This window comes from Scaptodrosophila lebanonensis, unplaced genomic scaffold, assembly GCF_003285725.1.
Source record: "Scaptodrosophila lebanonensis strain 11010-0011.00,11010-0021.00 unplaced genomic scaffold, SlebRS2 tig00001410-arrow-pilon, whole genome shotgun sequence".
Taxonomy (NCBI): Eukaryota; Metazoa; Arthropoda; class Insecta; order Diptera; family Drosophilidae; genus Scaptodrosophila; species Scaptodrosophila lebanonensis.
Window position 1 is genome coordinate 676,691 of NW_022060738.1, and position 20,556 is coordinate 697,246.

General features: G+C 39.7%; 1 protein-coding gene across 2 annotated transcripts in view; it reads right to left on the bottom strand.

Moving 5' to 3' along the window:
* The window catches only part of LOC115630405 (transcriptional regulator ATRX-like), a 154,571-nt gene that overhangs the window by 93,744 nt on the left and 40,271 nt on the right, over positions 1-20,556 (bottom strand). For both annotated transcript variants that reach the window (XM_030526935.1, XM_030526936.1), the window contains one exon: positions 3,342-3,422. In XM_030526935.1, coding sequence (XP_030382795.1) covers positions 3,342-3,422 — 81 coding nt within the window. The remainder of the gene's footprint in view (positions 1-3,341; positions 3,423-20,556) is intronic.

Genomic DNA, 20,556 nt, shown 5'->3' on the forward strand with positions numbered 1-20,556 from the left:
AGTATTCTAGTAATGTAGAATACTCTATACTCAGTATACAATGATTCATTGTCAACCGTTTAGATGACTAAATGTAATCTGGTTCGCTGAAAAATCATTACCTTAAATTTCGAGCAATTAAGGTGCAATTGGTGCACCATCGCTGCATGCAGCTCAAAACATCAAACAATATAGGATAGGATAAGCTTAACATCATCGGCATACATCAGTATGTGAGAATGTGACAACATAGCCGAAAGGCCATTTATAAATAGAGCAAATAATATTGTCCCAAAATCACTACTTTGAGGTACACCAGGAGTAACTTCAACAGGTTTAGATATGTCCGACTTGGGACCCATTTTTAAGATAAGAGAATATCCAAATCAAAAAAGTATCAGTAAATTCAGTACGATCAATCTTCAATAGGAAAACATCTTGATTCACTGAATCAAATGCTTTACTGAAGTCAGTATATATATGCATCATTAGCATTTGAAAAAAAAATAAGATTAAGCTGAGGACTTACGTTTGCAGTTCACAAAGTGACCCCACAAAGTACATATACTTGTATGTAAGATGGGCAGGACAGTGAGAATGGCGGAGCACCTAGAAGCAGCATCGCCAACAGTACTTGGTACTAATTTCTGTCAAAAGTAGTTAGTAGAAAATGTACTAAGTAGTCAGTTGTCAGCCGCACGTTGAACACAGTCGTGCAGAGAAGCAGAGAAGCCGTTAGAGAAGTCAGCCGTCGAAGCAGAGAGGAAAAGCCGATATTAGCATCTACTACGTGGTCGCCGTCCACACCATTCGATCATTATATTTAAAACTATATTATATATCTTGGTATAAATAAACATTATATGCTACACAAGATCACATATATAATACTAGCAGGTCTTTTCCATCTTTGCTGGAAATGTGCTTATAATTATAAGTTTATTTACTGTATGATATTCTTCTTTCGACGCTCTCTAAAGTTTTTTAAAGAGTTCATTTTCCAAATAGCAAATATAGTACAATAAGTACTATGTATGGTTATACGTACATATTTACATATCTTCGTTACGCACCGGACGGACTGCCAGTGCTGACTTAACTGTGTGCTTCCTCAGCACGTTGTACGCACGGTCGAGTTATCCCCGAAAAGTCCGACGCGGGACATTTAATTTTGATTTATAAATCGGGACGTCCCGACAAAATTGGAGCGTTCGGCAACGCTGATATGTACATACACGGTAAATGACTCTTAGATTTGTTCGGAATACATTTGTAGCGTTGTTAGCTAACACTAAAACGGTAAGTCGCTGTAAATATGCGATCAGCTGAGATGCTAGAGATGGGCATGTGTCAGATGCTCTATGTGTTAGAGCATCAAAACTATCGATAGTTGAATCCGTCGATACAATCAATAATTCCATCGAAGTTTGAATGCAATTAAAAGAAAATTTAAATAATAACATCTTATAATTTATTGAGATTAATTAGAACAAATCCTATACAAACATATATGTACATCCTTTGAAATTAATAGGCGTAAATTATCAAAACAAAAGAAGAAGTGCGAGCCAATGACTTGCAGTTGTTGTTGTTTTTCGTTTTAAAAATTTACTTAAAACCGTAGTACATTATTTATTACAATCAAACAACAGTGCTCGATTGTCCAATGTATACATACATACATACATACGAATGTACATACATGCTATATATGTACGTACACAGGCCCACATACATACATATGTACATATGCATGCATGTTTCATGTGCAAGACGAATGAACATACATACATAGATGTGTACATGTGCATAGATGTGTACATATGTGTGTACATTCACACATAAGTGTCTCACATTTTGCTTTGGCTATTTCAATCGCTTGCACGTAACTACACGAACAGCTGTGTGTTGTGTAAACTTAGTTGTCCCCAATTGTTTGATATTTTGTATTGTTTGTTTTGCCTGCATTTGTAAAATGCATATTTTGAAAATCCTTGAATGCAAAGTTGTAGATTTAGTTACATAGATTACGGTCTCCAAATTTGAAATCGATCGGAAAAAATTTATAACACAAACTTTTCATTTGAAAAGGTGAATAGGAAAACTCCCATATTTCAGTCCCCAAAAAACCAAGTATACAGTTTTTCTTGGAATTTGTCTGAGAGTATTCAAACTAAGTTTGAAGTTAATCAGATGAAAATTGTAGATTTTTCATACAAACTTTGGAGCCTGTTTGGGGGGACCCTTTGGAGCTCGCATTTTCCAAACTCTCTACACTATGAAAGGATACTTGAGTCCAAATTTCAGCTTTCTAGCTCTTACCGTTTGGGCTGTGCGTTGATCACCAATCAGTCAGTCAGGACAAACTGTTTTATATATATAGAGATTATTGATCAGTATGAGAAGACGAGTAGAGGCCATGTCCGTCTGTCTGTCTGTATGAACGCAAGGATCTCAGCAAGTATAAGAGCTAGAATAACCAAACTTGGTATTCAGGAGTCCGTAAGCCAAGTTTCATCATGATAGGTCAATTATGAAGAAAGTTATAGCCTTAAATATAATCTCTGCCGAAGCTCTACCGAAGTTGTTGTTGCTGCTTTGACTTATTGCTTTACTGCATACAAGCATAAATTTAATCTATTGAAATTGTACATAAATATATTTAATATATTTATATTTAATTTAATTAATTACATTTTTTTATATAAAGTATATATATTCTTGATCAGGATGACAGGTCGAGTCGATATAGCCATGTCCGTGCGTCTGTCTGTCTGTACGAACGCAAGGATTTCAGAATGTATAAGAGCTAGAATAACCAAACTTGGTATCCAGATTCTCCTAAGCCCGGGAAAATATCAGTTTGAGTTTTTTTTCGATGCACCCCCCACTCCCCCGCTATTTGTATTTCCCATAACTCCCTTCATAGAATTTCGAATTCAAATTTGGTAATTCCATCCAGTTAGTGATTATGGTCAATTTTGAAGAAAGTTATAGCCATAAATAAAATCGCTGCCCATGCGCTGTCTAGAGCTCTTCCCGTAGCTGTTGTTGTTGTTACTGCTTTGGTTCAACTTTGTGCTGCATACATACACGCATATAAATACGCAGAGACACGATTCAAATGTAAATTTATTATATTGAAATTGTACATAAACACTTATGTATGTATGCATGTGTTGAATATTTTATATTTAAATTAATTTATTAATTATATTTTTATATGTACCCTATACGAGTTTGGTTTAGTTTTTTTTATATTTAAATGATATGCAAATGTTATCAAAAGGTTTGCCTCAATTTGCTAAGTGTAACAATTTATATAAATCTTAGTTTAAAAGTTATTTAATTTTCATACATACCTGGACTGGAGTCATAGGAATAAAAAGGACATATTCAAACTTTTGTGGAAGAAATGTTTTTAATAACTCTGCCTCTTTTCTCTGCAAAAAAAGAAAAAAAAAAGAATATAGTTAATTACAGTATTATTTTAAATAATCTATATATATAAAACAGTTTGTCCAGACTGACTGATTAATGATCAAAGCACAGCTCAAACGGTAAAGCTAAGAAGCTGAAATTTGGACTCAAGTACCCATCACAGTGCAGGTGCGCACTAAGAGTCTTTTGGAAAATTCGAGCTCGAAGAGGGAAAAACGAACTTTAAAAAATATTAGTTATAGTGGTCATGTGTGGGTGTGTACGTTTAACGAAATATTTTGGCAAGAACAAAAATGTAACGGACTACTGAACAATTTTTTGTCAAGAACAGAAAATGTTCTTTTATATACCTTAAATGCCTTCCTACTGGTAATTAATAAGGTGAAAATATATGGGTAGGTCATGCACACACAAAATAAATACAATTTCAAATAAGACGGGCAATACCTGCTAGTATCAAATAGTTAAAGACATTACATACACACACTCACGGACATAGCAATTAGTACAGCATGAGAAATATCATACTACCTACAGCTTTTTATAATTGACTCGAGCAATAAATTAATTTCTGATTGCTGATGTTTTTTTAAGACACAAACAGTGGATAAACCATTATTTGTAATACGAAATTTTGATTTGTTTTAATTGATCTCAATAAATTATAAAATGTTGTTATTTAAATCTTCTTTTTATTGCATTCAATGGAACTATTGATAGTATTGAGGGATTTAATTTTTTATACCCTGTACCCAAAGGGTACAAGGGTATATTAGTTTTGTGCGAGTGCACATGGAACACACAGAAGGAGGCTTGGTAGACCCCACAAAGTATATATATTCTTGATCAGCATGACAAGCCGAGTCGATATAGCCATGTCCGTCTGTCCGTCTGTCTGTCCGTCTGTCTGTCTGTATGAACGCAAGGATCTCCGAAAGTATAAGAGCTAGAATAACCAAACTTGGTATACAGATTCTCCTGAGACCAAGAAAGGACGCGTTTGTTCATTTTTTCTGATCCACCCCCCCACTCCCCCCCTATTACCGATTTTCTATAACTCCCGTAATTCCTGGAATATTGAACTAAAATTTGGTAATCATATTAGGTTAGTTATTATATAACCATATACCAAGTCTCATTATTATAGAATGATTGGAAAGAAAGTTATAGCCATATAACCAGGCCCAATGCACACATACATACATATGTACAAGTACACAAACACGCATAAGGCACGATTCTGATGTAAATGTAAATGTATGTATGCATGCATGGACTATTTTATATTTAATTTAGTTAATTAATTAAATTAATTTAGTTAATTAATTAAATTAAATTAATTAATTAATTAAATTAATTTTTTGTGGGGTGGTACAGGGTATTTAAGAGTTGAGCCTGCTCGACTTTAGCATTCCTTTCTTGTTTTTCGATTCGATTTTTGATTCACAATTAAATGTCACGCGTGGGACAGGCTCAGCCCTCCTTTTTGGGGATAACTCGACCGAGCGTGCAACGTCCTGAGGACTTGCGGTCGGGTGGCACATATAAGTGAGAACTGGTAGTCACAATCTATATATTTATGCTTATGTATGTACATACAAGGTGGATTCCAAAGTAAACAGGAATTTTGGCAATTAGCATTACCAATTCATTTATTTAATACACAACGAATATTTAACTTATTATAATTACGTGGATGCTGCCGTTCGTTCGCTACTCCGTCATCCCAGATATCGCCTCTCGTTGATATCGATCTCGATAGCCAACAGCCTTATTTTGGTGTTGCTACCCCCTCCCCAGTGACCAAGTTGGGAGTGAAACTGACTTTGCGAGTGTTAGAATATGTGCGCAACACTTTAGGGTTGTGTGAGATATGAGTAGCGTCATCATTCTTCGGGACAAAAGCCGCCTTGAGGCGTTCCGTTGAAATAGCCACATCGTTGCCGTTAATTTTTATGACAAACACAAGATCTGTTGGACGTCCGACCACTTCATATGGCCCCGAATAGGGTGGTTCCAAGGGCTGTCGCACAGAGTCGTTTCTCAACATGACGTGAGAGCAATCATCCATATGTTTGAGCACGAACATACTTTTGTCTTTGTTCAAATGATGCGCTGCTGAAACTGGTCGAATCAAACGCATATGCTCTCTAAATTTTTCAATAAACTCCTTTGGGAGAAGTGGTTTTGACATGTCATCATAAAATTCGTTTGGGAGACGAACACTTGTTCCATAGAGCATTTCAGCCGATGATGTACCCAGATCTTCTTTGTAGCATGTTCTAAGACCGAGTAAAACTGTTGGCAAGAGCGCAAGCCAAGATGTTTCTGGTGTACACATCGTCGTGTGTATGCGCTCGCTACCAACCAAATCGCATAATACTCCAAAGAGCGCGGACTCAAATTGTGAGCCTTGGTCTGTAGTTATCGTCTTGGGACAGCCAAAGCATGTGATCCAATTTGACCAGAACATCGAAGCTACCGTGTCAGCAGACATGTCATTCAAAGGGACCGCTTCAGGCCATCTGAAGAACCGATCGATCATCGTCAAACAATAACAGTATCCATCCACCATAGGCATAACGACTATGCCTAAATATACATGGTCAAAACGGTCATCAGGCGTTGCGATTTTATCTGGCATCATTTTGCTATGACGATGGATTTTAGCACGTTGGCATGGCAAGCAATTTCGTGTCCACAATGATACGTCCCTCTTCATAAGGGGCCAAACATACTTGCGGCGTATCTGCTGAATAGTGGATCGGCTGCTTGGATGGGAGACATTATGGGCGGCAGCTAAGACACAATGGCGCAATGGTTGTGGACTGTACGGTCTAAGTTCTCCAGTTGATATGTCGCAATAAACCGAAACATTTTTATCAAATTTGATGCGATGCAGATTAAGGCTAGTGCTACCCTGTAAAAGATCCTGTAGATCGCTGTCGTTCTTCTGTGCCTATTCTATTTTATCGAGTGTCATTGCTGTGGACATTGAAATAGCATTTAAGCGTGATAGTGCGTCGGCCACTGTGTTATTTGAACCAGATACATGCATTATATTCGTGGAGTATTGTGAAATAAAATCAAGGTGTCGAAGCTAGCGGGGTGAAGCTTTCTCAGGCTTCTGAGGGAAGGCATGCTTGGGATCTGTTTTAATAACAAAAACACGCGCCTCCAGTATATGTCTAAAGTAGCGTATGGCGTCGTAGATGGCAAGCAACTCTCGGTCGTACGTGCTATAATTCTTTTCAGTTTGAAGAAGAATCTTAGCGGCTGCCACCGGCCGTCGACTTGCTGTTTTAAGGCTGCACCTATAGCCGTATCGGAAGCCTCGCATGACAGACTTAATGGAACATTATCAGCAGGACGCTTGCATATCTCAAAAGCCTTTGTTGCATGCAAAGTCCAATCAATTAATCTCTTGTCATTCTTTTTCATACCACGACAAATTTCGCTGAGTGGTGCTTGGATCGCAGATGCATTGCGAATACATCGGCGATAGTAATTAACGATGGAATCGGCCATGTTCGCAGACTATTTCGGGTCGATTGTAGTTAATGATGGCATTGATTCGATCTTCTGGCGGTCGTATTCCGTTTTCGTCAATGGTCTAACTTAAAAATTTTGCTTCGGGCTTGGCGATTCGACATTTATTTGCATTAATGCTCAAACCATTATTTTGAAGTATGGAGAGAACCGTCAGCAAGTGTTGTTCGTGTTCATCTGGAGTTGCTGACATGATCAGGATGTCGTCTATATAACAGTAGACCAAATCGATGCCCCTAAATATGCTGTCCGTTTTTCAGACCGAAAGGCATATAGTGAAACTCTATGAGTACAAATGGTGTGCATACGGCGGTTTTTTCAATATGCCCATTGGCCATCGGAATTTGGTAATCAAGGGTCGTGAATATAGTTTTGCCATGAAGCTTTTCCGCAAAATCCTGAACATGTGCTACTGGATAGCGGTCGGGCACCGTTATAGCATTAAGTTTAGGATAATCTCCGCAAGCTCGCCAACCACCATTTCGCTTGGAAACCATATGAAGAGGGCTGACCCAACACTCTTGGATGGACGACAAATGCCTTGGTCGAGTAGAAAATTAACCTCCTCTTTGGCGGTAGCGAGTTTCTCTCCAGAGAGGCGTCGTGGTCGATCAGCGACTGGCTTTCCATTAATTTCGATATTGTGTACTACACTGTGTGCAATATTCACCGCGCTGTGCTTAATGGGAACCGTTGTTACGTTGATAAACCGCCAACCAGCGAAGATTTAAATCGGGGATCTGTTAAAGACGAAATTGGCAAGGTCAAAGCAAAGTACCAGCTTAAGCTTCGGCACCATCCAAATAGACTTTCACAGAATTTAACTTGGCAGGCTAGCCATACACGACTCCGGCGAAGAGACCTTCCCACCCAGCAAAAACAGTTGGGGCCGTACTTTAAATATTTAATTGTAATTAATTAAATAACTGTATTAGATTAAGATTTGACTACTAATCGTAAGTCTCAGAGAGAGAAGATTCGATAAAGAAAGATAACTTTAAAAAAAAACACACACACGGACTACTGACTATGGGACTCAGCTTCGTGATCCTTTTGGTAATTGGAGCAATGGTGCTCATGCTACTCCGTCTAAGGAAAAGGTCCAGAATGGTAGAACTTCGAAAAACCTTAGCCGGTCTATCGAAGACCGAGGACGGCGTTGACCTGAAGAGGCGAGTGCAGTTAACACTGAGCAACAGGTCATGCAAAACGGGCACTGGGTTATTGCTTCCGGGCAAGAACTAGATCAGTTGCCAAATTCTACTAACCCAGTCACCACTGCGGAGCCCGGAAAGAGAATGCAAAATATTACGGTGCATTCTTACGAACGAGGGCCCCAGGTGACGAAAGTAGTGCGGGATCAGCATTTTTCGGTGAACCACGGCAGCGACGCCGACGCCGACGCCAAGCTGTAAGCGCCAAAGTTTAGCTTTAAGTTCGATTTCCCCTTTGTGATTAGTTCTTACGATTTATTTAAAGCACTAAAGTGCAAGTAGAGTAATAGCTCCGGGACAAGCCATAATTATATTATTTATTGAGCCGATCGGGCAATATTATCTTAATGCCAATCCTGAATTAAATCTCTATATATATAAAACAGTTTGTCCTGACTGACTGACAGACTGACTGACTAATTGGCAATCAACGCACAGCCCAAACGGTAAGAGCTAGGAAGCTGAAATTTGGACACAAGATCCTTCTTATAGTGAAAGTGAGCACTAAGAAGGGATTTTGGAAAATTCGAGCTCCAAAGGGGGGAAAAGTAGCTCCAAAGTTTGTTTGAAAATTCTGCATTTCTGAATCGATCAAATTTTAATTTGGTTTTTATAATCTATAAAAGAATACAAACAAAACTGTTTTTCGAAATTTGAGTTAAAGCTTGAATTATTGGGGTTTTAATATTTATGTAAGGTTGCAACCAGGAACCTATAGCAGCAAGATGGCATCCCTATACAGTAGAAGGAGAGTGTGAATAGAGTCGTCAACGAGAGTTCGTGGCAGCAAGTCATCAGCAGGTCGTGTAATAAAGTCGTCAGCAGTCGTGCCGTATTGAAGAGCAGCAGTCAGTCGTTTCAGCCGTCAGTCGTTTCAGTGACCAGCCGTCGTCTAATCTTAATAATCCATCCTACATGGGGGCTCAACCGAAGAGCAAGCCAACTTAGAGAAAAGTGAAAAGCAGTTTTTGTTGAAAAACAGTGAAATTTGTTATATGAAATGATTCATTCTAATAGAAAAAAAGGCAAGAAACGAGTACAGAAGCAATTACACGAAAGTGACGCCGAACAGTGTGAAGAAAGAGAAGATAGTGGTGAAATAGAAATGGACACCGAAAAGCAGTCGTTAAATTTTGAAATGTCACACACAGCAGAAATTACAGAAGAAGAGCAAAGCAGCAAGATCCGTGCCGAGTCCATGCATGAGACCGAGACAACAGTAGGTGTCGAGAAATTCACCACAACGACAAAAGCAGAAGTGCAAACAGAATATAGAACTACATCAACACAGGGTGCACAGGATGGTCAAAAGGAGAATGCCGAAAAACAATATTACAAAACTACGTACAATAGCAGCGAAGTCGGCGATTTGGTTAAATTGTTTGCAGAAAAACTTAATCAAGAGGAAGCTACCAGAGGTTACAATATTTCAGTTGAATGTTTTTCAAAGGTCGTACCAGACTACGATGGTGTTACAATTCCGATCCGACAGTGGATTACCAATTTTATAGAAAATGCAGACGCTTACGAATTGAGTGCAAAACAGAAATATGTAAATGCACGTAATAAGATGAAGGGAACAGCAAAACTATTTCTGGAGACCACAACTGTGTCTAACTTCGAATCTTTGTGTACTGTTTTAATAAACGAGTTCGATCAACAGCTGAATAGTGCAGAGTTACACAAAAAGTTACGACAGCGCAAAAAGCAGATAAATGAAAACTTCCACGAGTATGTACTACAAATGCGTACAATTGCAGCATTAGGTGTCATTGACGATGAATCCCTGATGAGTTATATAGCTGATGGTGTCGAGTTACGTGAGGACTTAAAATACCCATTGTATAAAGCCACTACGTATAAGGAGCTGCTGCAGGCGTATGAATTAATTCAAAAGTTGACCAGAAATCATTCTACCAAACGTAAAAAAAGCGGTTACCAGCGTGAAAACAGCGAAGCAGCAGAAAAGGGAAGCAAAGAGAACGAGCGCAAACATCATTGTTTCAATTGTGGATCGACGCAACACAAGAGAGCGGAGTGCAGGGAGGAAACCAAATGTTTCAAGTGCAACGGCGCCGGGCATGTGGCCAAAAACTGCGAAGTATCGAAACAAAATGTCAAAATTGTGGTAGACAAAAGCCGTAACAAGCAGATGGATATAAACAATGTTCTGGTATCATGCTTAGTGGATACTGGTGCTGACGTGTCCCTGATGCGCGAACGGATTTATCTCGACAAATTTGCTGGGTGCAGATTGCAGAAATGTTATGCGAAGTTGTATGGTTTGGGCAATGTAACAACAGCAGCGTTGGGCGAATTTTCAGCCACGGTGAGCGTAGATGAATTACACACACAACATAATTTTATTGTCGTTCCAGATGTCAAGCTTAACATTGATGTTATTGTTGGCTACGATTTTATTCGAAAGTTTACAGTCCAGTTAAACAGCGAAGGCTACAAATTCACACAGCCTAAGACAGACGTATGCGAGGATAAAAACGAGCATGAAGTTTACAATGTAGTGAGTTCGAATGCTGAAATTGACGTTGATCAGAAACACAAGAAAGCAGTTGATCAAATGGTAAACAACTACAAGCCGAAAAATGTACACGCAAACTGTCCTATTAAGTTGAGCATCGTACCAAATGGAAGCGTCATAGCCTTTCGAGAGAACCCAAGCCGCATGTCAAATGTGGAAAGAGAAGTTGTCAAGAAGCAGGTGGAGCAATGGTTGGAGCAGGGTATCGTCCGTGAATCGTACTCCGACATAGCAAGCAAAGTCATACTGGCCAAGAAGAAAGATGGCTCGCACAGGCTTTGTATTGATTTTCGCAAGCTGAACACACTAGTTGCCAAAGATAGATTTCCGGTTCCGATCGTGGAAGAGGTTCTTGAAAAAATGCAGAGTGCCAGGTATTTTACAGTCATGGACCTGCACAATGGCTTTTTCCATGTTGAAGTCGACGAGCAGAGTAAAAAATTTACTGCTTTTGTAACGAAGGAGGGTCTATTTGAATTTAATAAAGCCCCATTTGGCTTTTGTAACTCGCCAGCCGTATTTGTTCGATATATAAACTATATTTTTCAACAGCTGATAAATGATGGCATAATGGAGATATACGTAGACGATATTGTTATTTTTGGAAACACCGCTGAACAATGTCTAAATAACATGCGTACCGTTTTAAAACAGGCAGAGCTGTATGGTTTGGAAATAAACTGGTCCAAATGCCAATTTTTGAAAACGAAAATTTCATTCCTTGGCCACGTTGTTGAAAATGGTTCTGTGTCCCTAGGACAAGAAAAGTTGAAAGCAGTTAAAAATTTTCCGTTGCCTAAAAATATAAGAAGTATTCAAGCATTCCTTGGACTAACTGGATACTTTAGAAAATTTGTACAGGAGTATGCCGTTCTAGCTAGGCCGCTAACCGAGTTGTTAAAAAAGGATGCCGAATTTAAAATGGAGGGCCCACAATTGCAAGCGATCGATAAGCTAAAGTTGGAATTAACAACGGAGCCGGTGCTGAAAATATTCAATCAGAATGTCAAAACACAGTTGCATGTCGACGCATCCAAAGACGGCTTCGGCGCAACTTTATTGCAGCAGTATGAAAATAAGTGGTACCCCGTATACTACTGGAGTAAGAAAACATCGCCGTCAGAAGAAAAGTTGCACAGTTATCTGTTGGAGGTAAAAGCCGCATATTTAGCTACGAGAAAACTACGTCACTACCTTATGGGAATCAAGTTCGACGTAGTGACTGATTGCGCCGCGTTTAAGCAGACAAACTCCAAGAAAGAAGTACCCCGAGAAGTTGTTCAGTGGCTTATGTACCTACAAGACTTCCAGTTCAAGATCGAGCATCGAGCAGGCAACAGAATGAAGCACGTCGACAGTCTCAGCCGATACCCAATTATGGTCATATCAACGGAAGTTCACGCGCAAATAGCACGAGCGCAACAGAAGGACCAACATCTAGCAGCCGTAGCAGAGATAATAAAAACAAAACCTTATGCAGATTATAAACTTAAAAATGGTTTGGTATACAAACAGAAGGAAGGTCAAGATTTACTGGCTTTACCAAAAAGTATGGAAAAAGAAATCATAAGGAGCGCTCACAATTTCGGACATATGGGTGTTCAAAAAACAATGCACTCAATACGTCAAGATTTTTATATGCCGCACATGGAAAAAAATGTCAAAGAGTTAATCGAAAATTGTGTAGAGTGCATCATACACAATAGAAAGCTGGGCAAGCAGGACGACTTCCTGCATTGCATCGATAAAGGAGATAGTCCATTAGCTACACTACATGTCGATCACTTGGGCACGCTGGACTCTACAACAAAAAATTATAAGTACATATTTGCGATGGTAGACGGGTTCTCTAAATACACTTGGATATACCCCACAAAGTCGACAGATGCACAAGAGGTCATTAAACACGTCGAGTCCTGGGTCAGCATATTCGGCAGTCCGCAGCGCATAATAAGCGATAAAGGTGCTGCATTCACTTCGAAGATGTTTAAGGAGTTCTGCGCAGCGAATAAGATCGAGCACGTGGAAACGACCACAGGTGTTCCCAGGGGTAACGGCCAAATCGAAAGAGTGAATAGTCATTCTCTCAGTATTGGCAAAGACATCAGCAGCAGAGCCGACCAAATGGTACAAGTACACGTCAAAAGTTCAACAGGCTATCAACGCGCATGAACACTCGTCAACAAAGTATACTCCTTTTGAAGTTATGTTTGGAGTGAAAATGCGTTGTGAAGCAGATACCGAAATTATCAAAATATTGGAAGAGGAATTTATTATGGGTCTACAAACCGAGCGTATCACAATCCGAAACGATGTTAAGATGCAGATACAGCAGGCGCAAGAGACCTATAAAAACAACTTTGACAAGAGGCGCAAAGGTCATCATGGCTATCAGCTACACGATCTTATGGCAATTAAGGTCACCCAATTCGTTACCGGCAAGAAGTTGGCAAACAAATATATCGGCCCATACGACGTTGTCAAGGTGAAACGTAACGGAAGGTATGAAGTCAAAAAAGTTTCTGATTTTCAGGGGCCCCAGCTGACAACAACCAGCGCCGACTTTATGAAGTTGTGGCGCTACCAAAAGCAAACACAGGACGAAGAAGCCGATACAGATTCATCTGAGACAGATGAAGAGCAGGATGGCCGAGTGTAAGGTGGCAACCAGGCACCTATAGCAGCAAGATGGCATCCCTATACAGCAGAAGAGTGTGAATAGAGTCGTCCACGAGAGTTCGTGGCAGCAAGTCATCAGCAGGTCGTGTAATAAAGTCGTCAGCAGTCGTGCCGTATTGAAGAGCAGCAGTCAGTCGTTTCAGCCGTCAGTCGTTTCAGTGACCAGCCGTCGCCTAATCTTAATAACCGTTGCAAACTTGCACAATTGTATTAGTCGCGTTGAACTTTTACTATTCTCTTAACTGCTCTATATATTATATTCATTATATACTTGATTGATTTGCATTTACCAATAAACGGTAGTACAATCCATCCTACATTTATTCATTTTTTCAAATGAAAAGTTTGTGTTATAAATTTTGTCCGATCGATTTCAAATTTGGGTAATATAATCTACGTAACTAAAATTACAACTTTGCATTTAACGATTTTTAAAATATGCATTTTACAAATGCAGGCAGAACAAACAATACAAAATATCAAACAGTTGGGGACAACTAAGTAAACATACACACACACACAAACATACTTACAAGCAGCTGTTCGTGTAGTTGCGTGCAAACGGTTGAAGAAGCCAAAGCAAAATGTGAGACACTAATGTGTGAATGTTCATTTGTACACATGTATGTACATACATACATACATGTACAAAAGTACATTCGTCTTGCACTGACAGGGCAAGAAATGTTAATTAATTAAAAATTATTAACATTATAACATAAACATTTTTATGTTATTTTTTCTTTGTTTAGTACATTTGGCATAAGGGGTTTTTAGGACAACGGACTACAAGGGCGTACGCAGGTTGGGCAGGGGGGACATTGCTCCCCCTAGAAAGAATTTCGCATTATGAATTACACCAGCACCGTATGTATTACATACGTACATACATATGTACATACGTCTGTATGTATAGTATGTACATATGTATGTACATCAATAAGTATGTATGTACGTTCATACATTCCTATATACATATATAGGTTTGTATGTATGCAGTGGGCCATCGAACACTGTTGTTTAATTGTAATAAATAGTGTTCTATGGTTTCAAATGGAAATTATTAAAACAACAACTTCAAGTTGTTGGCTCGCAAATCTTCTTTCGATTTGATCATTTACGGCTGTTAATTGCATACGCAAAATGCCAAAAGTTTACAGTTACCGTACACATGCAAATACATTTGTATCAGAGTACTGCATGAGTGCCTATTTTTGTGACTCTAAGTATACTTACTGAAAAAGCGGTTGCGGTGTCGCCACCGAATACTATTTTGTCAATTCAGTGACCTACTCAAAAGGCATTTTTGTATTGCTATGACTGGATCACTTTCGTACTCGATCATGGGTGTATGCGGTTTCTGCTTTACTTTTTCATCGCACATTCTTGTTGTCGTTTTCTGCAATCGTACTTATACTCATACGCGCACAATACAAATATTGCGTGCGCAAGAAACGATGAGAGAAGAGTTGACAAAATCAATGTGATGATTAGCAAAGCAAAGACCGGGTACTGCAAACACCGCATATGAAAATCGAAGCGAAGCAAAGACAAAGTACTGAAAACAACGCATGTGCACAACGGCGTTTTTTTATGTATGCTCATAATGCACTGTAAATTATTTTTTTCTGCATTCTGCTTCATATGGAAGGGTATAGTTAATTGCTGCATAAGCCTCATTAGTGTTGAATCGATCATAGAGGAACGTATTCATAAGAGCAAAAAAATGAATTAAATAAATCCTTTTAATTTTGTACACATCTTTTTTTTTACCTTGCCTTGTTTATGTTTGTATTCTTAGCGATATAGCCAAAACAAAATCGTAGCGGAATATGTACAGTGTACACACAAAAGAACATACATACATGTTCTACTACATACATACATATGTACATACGTGTAAACACATGTGCACTGAATATCCAAGGTCAACATCACAAATCATACTTTCATAAGTACAAGTATTGCAGGCACCGCATCTGAATTGATCGTGCAGAGCGAACACTCAAAAAAACAGAGTAAACTAGCTGCATATTATATCCGCCCGATATGACTGGGCTAGTGTGTAAGTAAAACAAGAGAGAACGCTACAGTCGAGCAAGCCCGACAGTGTAATACCCTGTACCCAGGTAAACTTCCGTCACTGATATGTGCCCATAGCAGCAGCAAAAAGAGGAAGAAGAAGAGCGAACTTGTTGCTGCAGTTTGGGGGGGTTGTACTGGCGACAATTTGTTTCGCTAATAACTTTTCTTAGAATTGACCGAATTGAATAATAAAGCATCTTTGCGCAGCAGATTAGTTAAAGGCCTAGCAATGTCAGCATACCCTTTAATAAATTTTCTAAAAAATCCGGTAAGTCCCAAAAACGACTGCACTGCTTTTATATTTTTCGGCACTGCGAATCTGCTGACTGCATTCGTCTTCTCTTCTCCTGGCCACACGTATCCATCCTTAATAAAATGACCCAAGAAATTTACAGTCTTTTGCAGAAAATGACATTTTTTCCACTTTATTTGAAGTCCATAAGCAGCGGCTGTTGTAAAGACCATCCTCATTTTTTCCATACATTCGTCGACTGTTACTGCATGAATTATGATATCATCCATATACAAGTCTAAGACATCAGCGTTTAAAAGGTTTTGAAATACGCATCTGACATAGCGCATAAATGCAGCCGGCGAGTTGCAGAATCCAAAAGGTGCACGGTTAAACTCGTAAAGTCCGTTCTTAGTCACAAAAGCTGTGTATTTCTTACTGGTTTCGGCGATGGGCACATAGAAAAACCCATTTTCCAAATCCATGACGGTGAACCACTTCGCGTTATGCAGCTTTTCCAGCACGTCATCAATTATCGGCACAGGAAAACAATCCTTCAATACCATTGAATTTAGCTTCCGGAAATCGACGCATATACGATGAGAACCATCTTTCTTTTTAACCAAAACGATGCGGCTGGCGAAATTTGAAGATGACTGCCGAATAATTCCTGCGTCAAGCCACTCCCTTATTTGCTTGTTGACTGCTTCATCCTCAGTGATAGAGAGACGACTGGGCGACTGGCAAAACGGAGCAATTTCTCCATCGGGTACAATATGCAGCATAACTGGAACCTCTTCAACCGACTGACTCGGCTTATAATTGTTGATCATCGAGCGCACGACATTTTCATACTGTAACGGTACATCTATATCAGAATCTGTACACGTCAAATTGCATATACTTATCTGACTAATGTTGTCACAAGCTTTCTCCCCCAACAGGGAAGAAAACTTGTATCCATCGGCAGATGACGTAAAGTTGAATTGGCTAGTAAAGTCATAGCCCAGCAGAGCATCATATTCCACATCTCGATCAGCAACAACCACGAATTTGTGAGATATCTTCTCCTCATCGACTGCAACTTCTGCGTCAAAACTGCCCACAGGACGAGTAATATTGTTGCCCAAGCCACGCAGGTTTGAAAAGCAACTACGCAACTGAACATTGTTAATCTGGTTGTAAACACGCTTCTTCATAATTGAGACATCAGCTCCTGTGTCGAGTAGGCAGTTCACTTTGATGCTGTTCACCTGTACCACTTTAAAACGCTTTTCATCACGCACGACATGCACGGCTGGCGCTGCTACTGCTGGACAATTTCTGGACATATGTCCACTCTGGTTACAGCGGAAACACTTTGTAGCGGCTTGGCAATTCTTTCGTAAATGATCGGTGGATCCACAGTTGAAGCAATGATTCTTCTTTTCGGCACTGTCTGGATATACTTTTCGGTTCGGCTGAAATGGTTTCTTGTCAACTTTGTCCTTTTCAAATACACGCTCGTACACTTCATACTGCTCCTGCAGCTCTCTAAACGATTTGCAACTGTACAGAGTATACTTAAAGTCGCTCTTCATTTGCAGCCCATCAACAACATATCGTATTACTGATTGCGTGTCAATGTCTCCAATTGCAGCAATCTTGTTTATTTGAAGCATGTATTCGTGAAATGACTCCTGTTTGGATTTGCGACGCTCACGCAGCTCGGTATGAATATCTGCACTACACTTATAGTCGCACTTAAATTCTTCCTCTAAAAGCTTCTTGAGTTCAGCATATTCAAACACATGTGTTGACTCCAAAAACAGCTGGGCAGTGTTCGTCATTTTTGCACGTGCCTGGACATACTTTTGCTTTTCGTTAAGCCCGTATGCATCTGCGTTCAACTCGAAATTTCTGAACCAGAACTTCGCCGGCCCATTTTTTCCATCAAACTCAGGGATAATTTTTGCAAAGCTCTCTGCCACAATTGTGCAATCATTTTTGGTTCGTTCGTCAATTTCTATTTTCAACGACAGGAGCTGAACTAGTTCTTGAAGCGTTTTATTGCTGTCTGCTACGGAACTTCTCTCTGTTTTGGGCTGCTGTTCGGTTCTCTGATCCCGAACCAGCTCAATGCTTCCTTTATCTCCGCTTTCATTGTTTATTTTTGCAACCGTTGGCGCCTGAGTCAGTTGCACGTTCTGTTGTTGAGTCTCGTTCATTCCTTCGTTACGTGCTGATGCCCGTCAAGCATCATACAGTGGTCCCGCTCGCACTTGTATTGGCGGCTTTTTCGGCTGTTGCTTCTTCACTTTACATCCACTCATGAAATGTACAGTTATTTACCGACAGCACAAAATATTTTACAACCTTGAAATATTTTCATCATCAACTTTTGCCATTTGCAAGACGACATTCATTTTTATTTAAACAGTATATTAACGATTTTAACAACTTTTATAAAACAATCTGTCCTCTTTTTTTTTTTTTTTTTTTAACACACTTCTGAGACTTTTTCTTTCCACACAGCTTCTACGCTTTTACTTATTATTGGACACGGTTGAGCCCCCAAATGTGAATTATCATTATTATGTAGTTTATTAATATTATATAAGTTCAATCCAAATCAAAGTAAGGCGTACAAAGATATATTTAAACAACTGCGACGGGATAAGACCTCAGTAACGGCTTGCTTCACGACTGACTATGAACGGCTGAACACGACTGCTTTCTTGCGACCGACTCACGACTGCTGCTGCTGACGACTGCTGTAAGACTACTGACTGCTGTAAGACTGCTGATCCTCTTGATTGCTCTACTATTATTCTATGTCTCCTTCTCAAATTTCTATGTCTGCTTCTCGAAAGTTCGACTGCTGCTTCTCTCCGACTTCTTACTGCCGATAAACTGTCAATGCGGGCGCCTTTGCCAACCAAAGCACCGTTACCATTCTTACATTCGGCCATCCTGATCATTCATCTGTCCCAGATGACCAGCCACATTCGTTGTCGACCACATATCTCCATAATTTTATACAATCACAGCTTGTTGATGTGTTTGTTGGGCCTTCCGCACCTGCTGTCTTCCGGACATCGTATCTTCCATTTCGCTTGACCTTTGTGATCTCATATGGTCCTATATATTCGCTTGCCAGCTTCTTCCCAGCCACAAACTGGGTACGTCGTATGGCTACTAGGTCCCCGACTTTGTATACTTGCTCAATTTTGCGCTTCGTGTCATATTATTTTTTATATGCGTCCTGAGCCCGCTGAATATTCATTTTCGCATTTTGCCGCATTAACTGTCGCTCAGCATCGAAAGCATCGTACATCTCCATCTCAAGTAAGTTTGATACATGCTGACTGGGGATGTTATTCATTTTTACTCCGAACATGAGCTCAAATGGCGACCTCTTTGTCGAAGCGTGGACGTGAGAGTTAATGGCCTTCTGCACGCTTGGTACAAACTTATACCATTTAGACGGCTCCTCGGATGACAGCTTTGAAACGACGGATAATATAGACCGATTTACACGCTCAACTTGACCGTTCCCTCTTGGCACTCCTGTTGTGCTCCATACGTGTTCAATACTATTTTCTTTAACGTACTGCTCAAAAATGTTCGACGTAAACGCACTGCCACGATCAGTAATAATTCGACAGGGATTCCCAAACATGCCAACCCAAAGCTCCAATCTTTTTAAAGTTTCCTCGGCATTGGTTGTCTTTGTGGGAAAAAGACCAACGAATTTGGAAAATGCATCCACAACGGCGAAAATATATTTGTACTGCTTGCAAGTGGCGTCCATAGGACCCAAGTGATCTGCATGAAGAGTTTGAAGCGGCTTATCCCCTTTATCGATGCAGCTCAAGTAACCTTCTTTTTTGCCAAGCTTTTTATTATAAATGATGCATTTAATACAGTTGCTGATGACGTGGTTTACTTTTTGCTCCAAGTGTGGTATCCAGTAGGTCTGCTGTACGGCGTGCATAGTTTTTTGTACTGCGAAATGACCGGCGTTGTGAGCTTCCGTAAACAACAACAGACAATTATATATAAATTATGTGTGCAAAGTTTGGTTTAGGTAGCATTTGAAATGTGGACGCTATTGACGAAATTCTGTAGCGGGGGAAGGGGGGGGAAATTAAAAAAAAAAAAAATAAACTCGTCCTTACTCGGACCTAGGAGAATCTGGATGCCAACTTTGGTTATTCTAGCTTTTATAGTTTCTGAGATCCTCGCGTTCATCCAGACGGACAGACGGACGGACAGACGGACAGACGGACGGACATGTCTAGATCGATTTCTCTCGTCATGCTGATCAAGAATATATATACTTTATGGGGTCGGAGATGCTTCCTTCTGTATGTTACATACTTTGCACAAACCTAATATACCCTGTTTACCCTACGGGTACAGGGTATAAAAATTGCGGAGTGCGAGAAAACCCAATACTGAATTGATCGCAAACATTTGGTGGTGGTTTTTACTCTCACAAGTTTCTTTGCAATCACCAACCGCATAAGTACAAAAATGAGTGAAGAGGATAGCGAAGTCTTGTTGTGATTGCGTTGATCTAAGTATAAGAAGGCCATGAGTATAATCAACACTTTTTTATGCGGTGTTTTGTGTGATCGTGAGTGAAATATTCTAAGTAGGTATGCGGTGTACTTATTGTTGCGGTGCATGTATGTATTTATGTACATATGTGTACAGTGAACAATCGAATACAGTATTATAATCAATAACTCTCAAACGATGTTTTTCGATGTATTTGTATTCGACATGTATTACGATATATCAACACAAGTGCGATATTTTCGATATACCGCATTTAAATTTATTATTGGGGT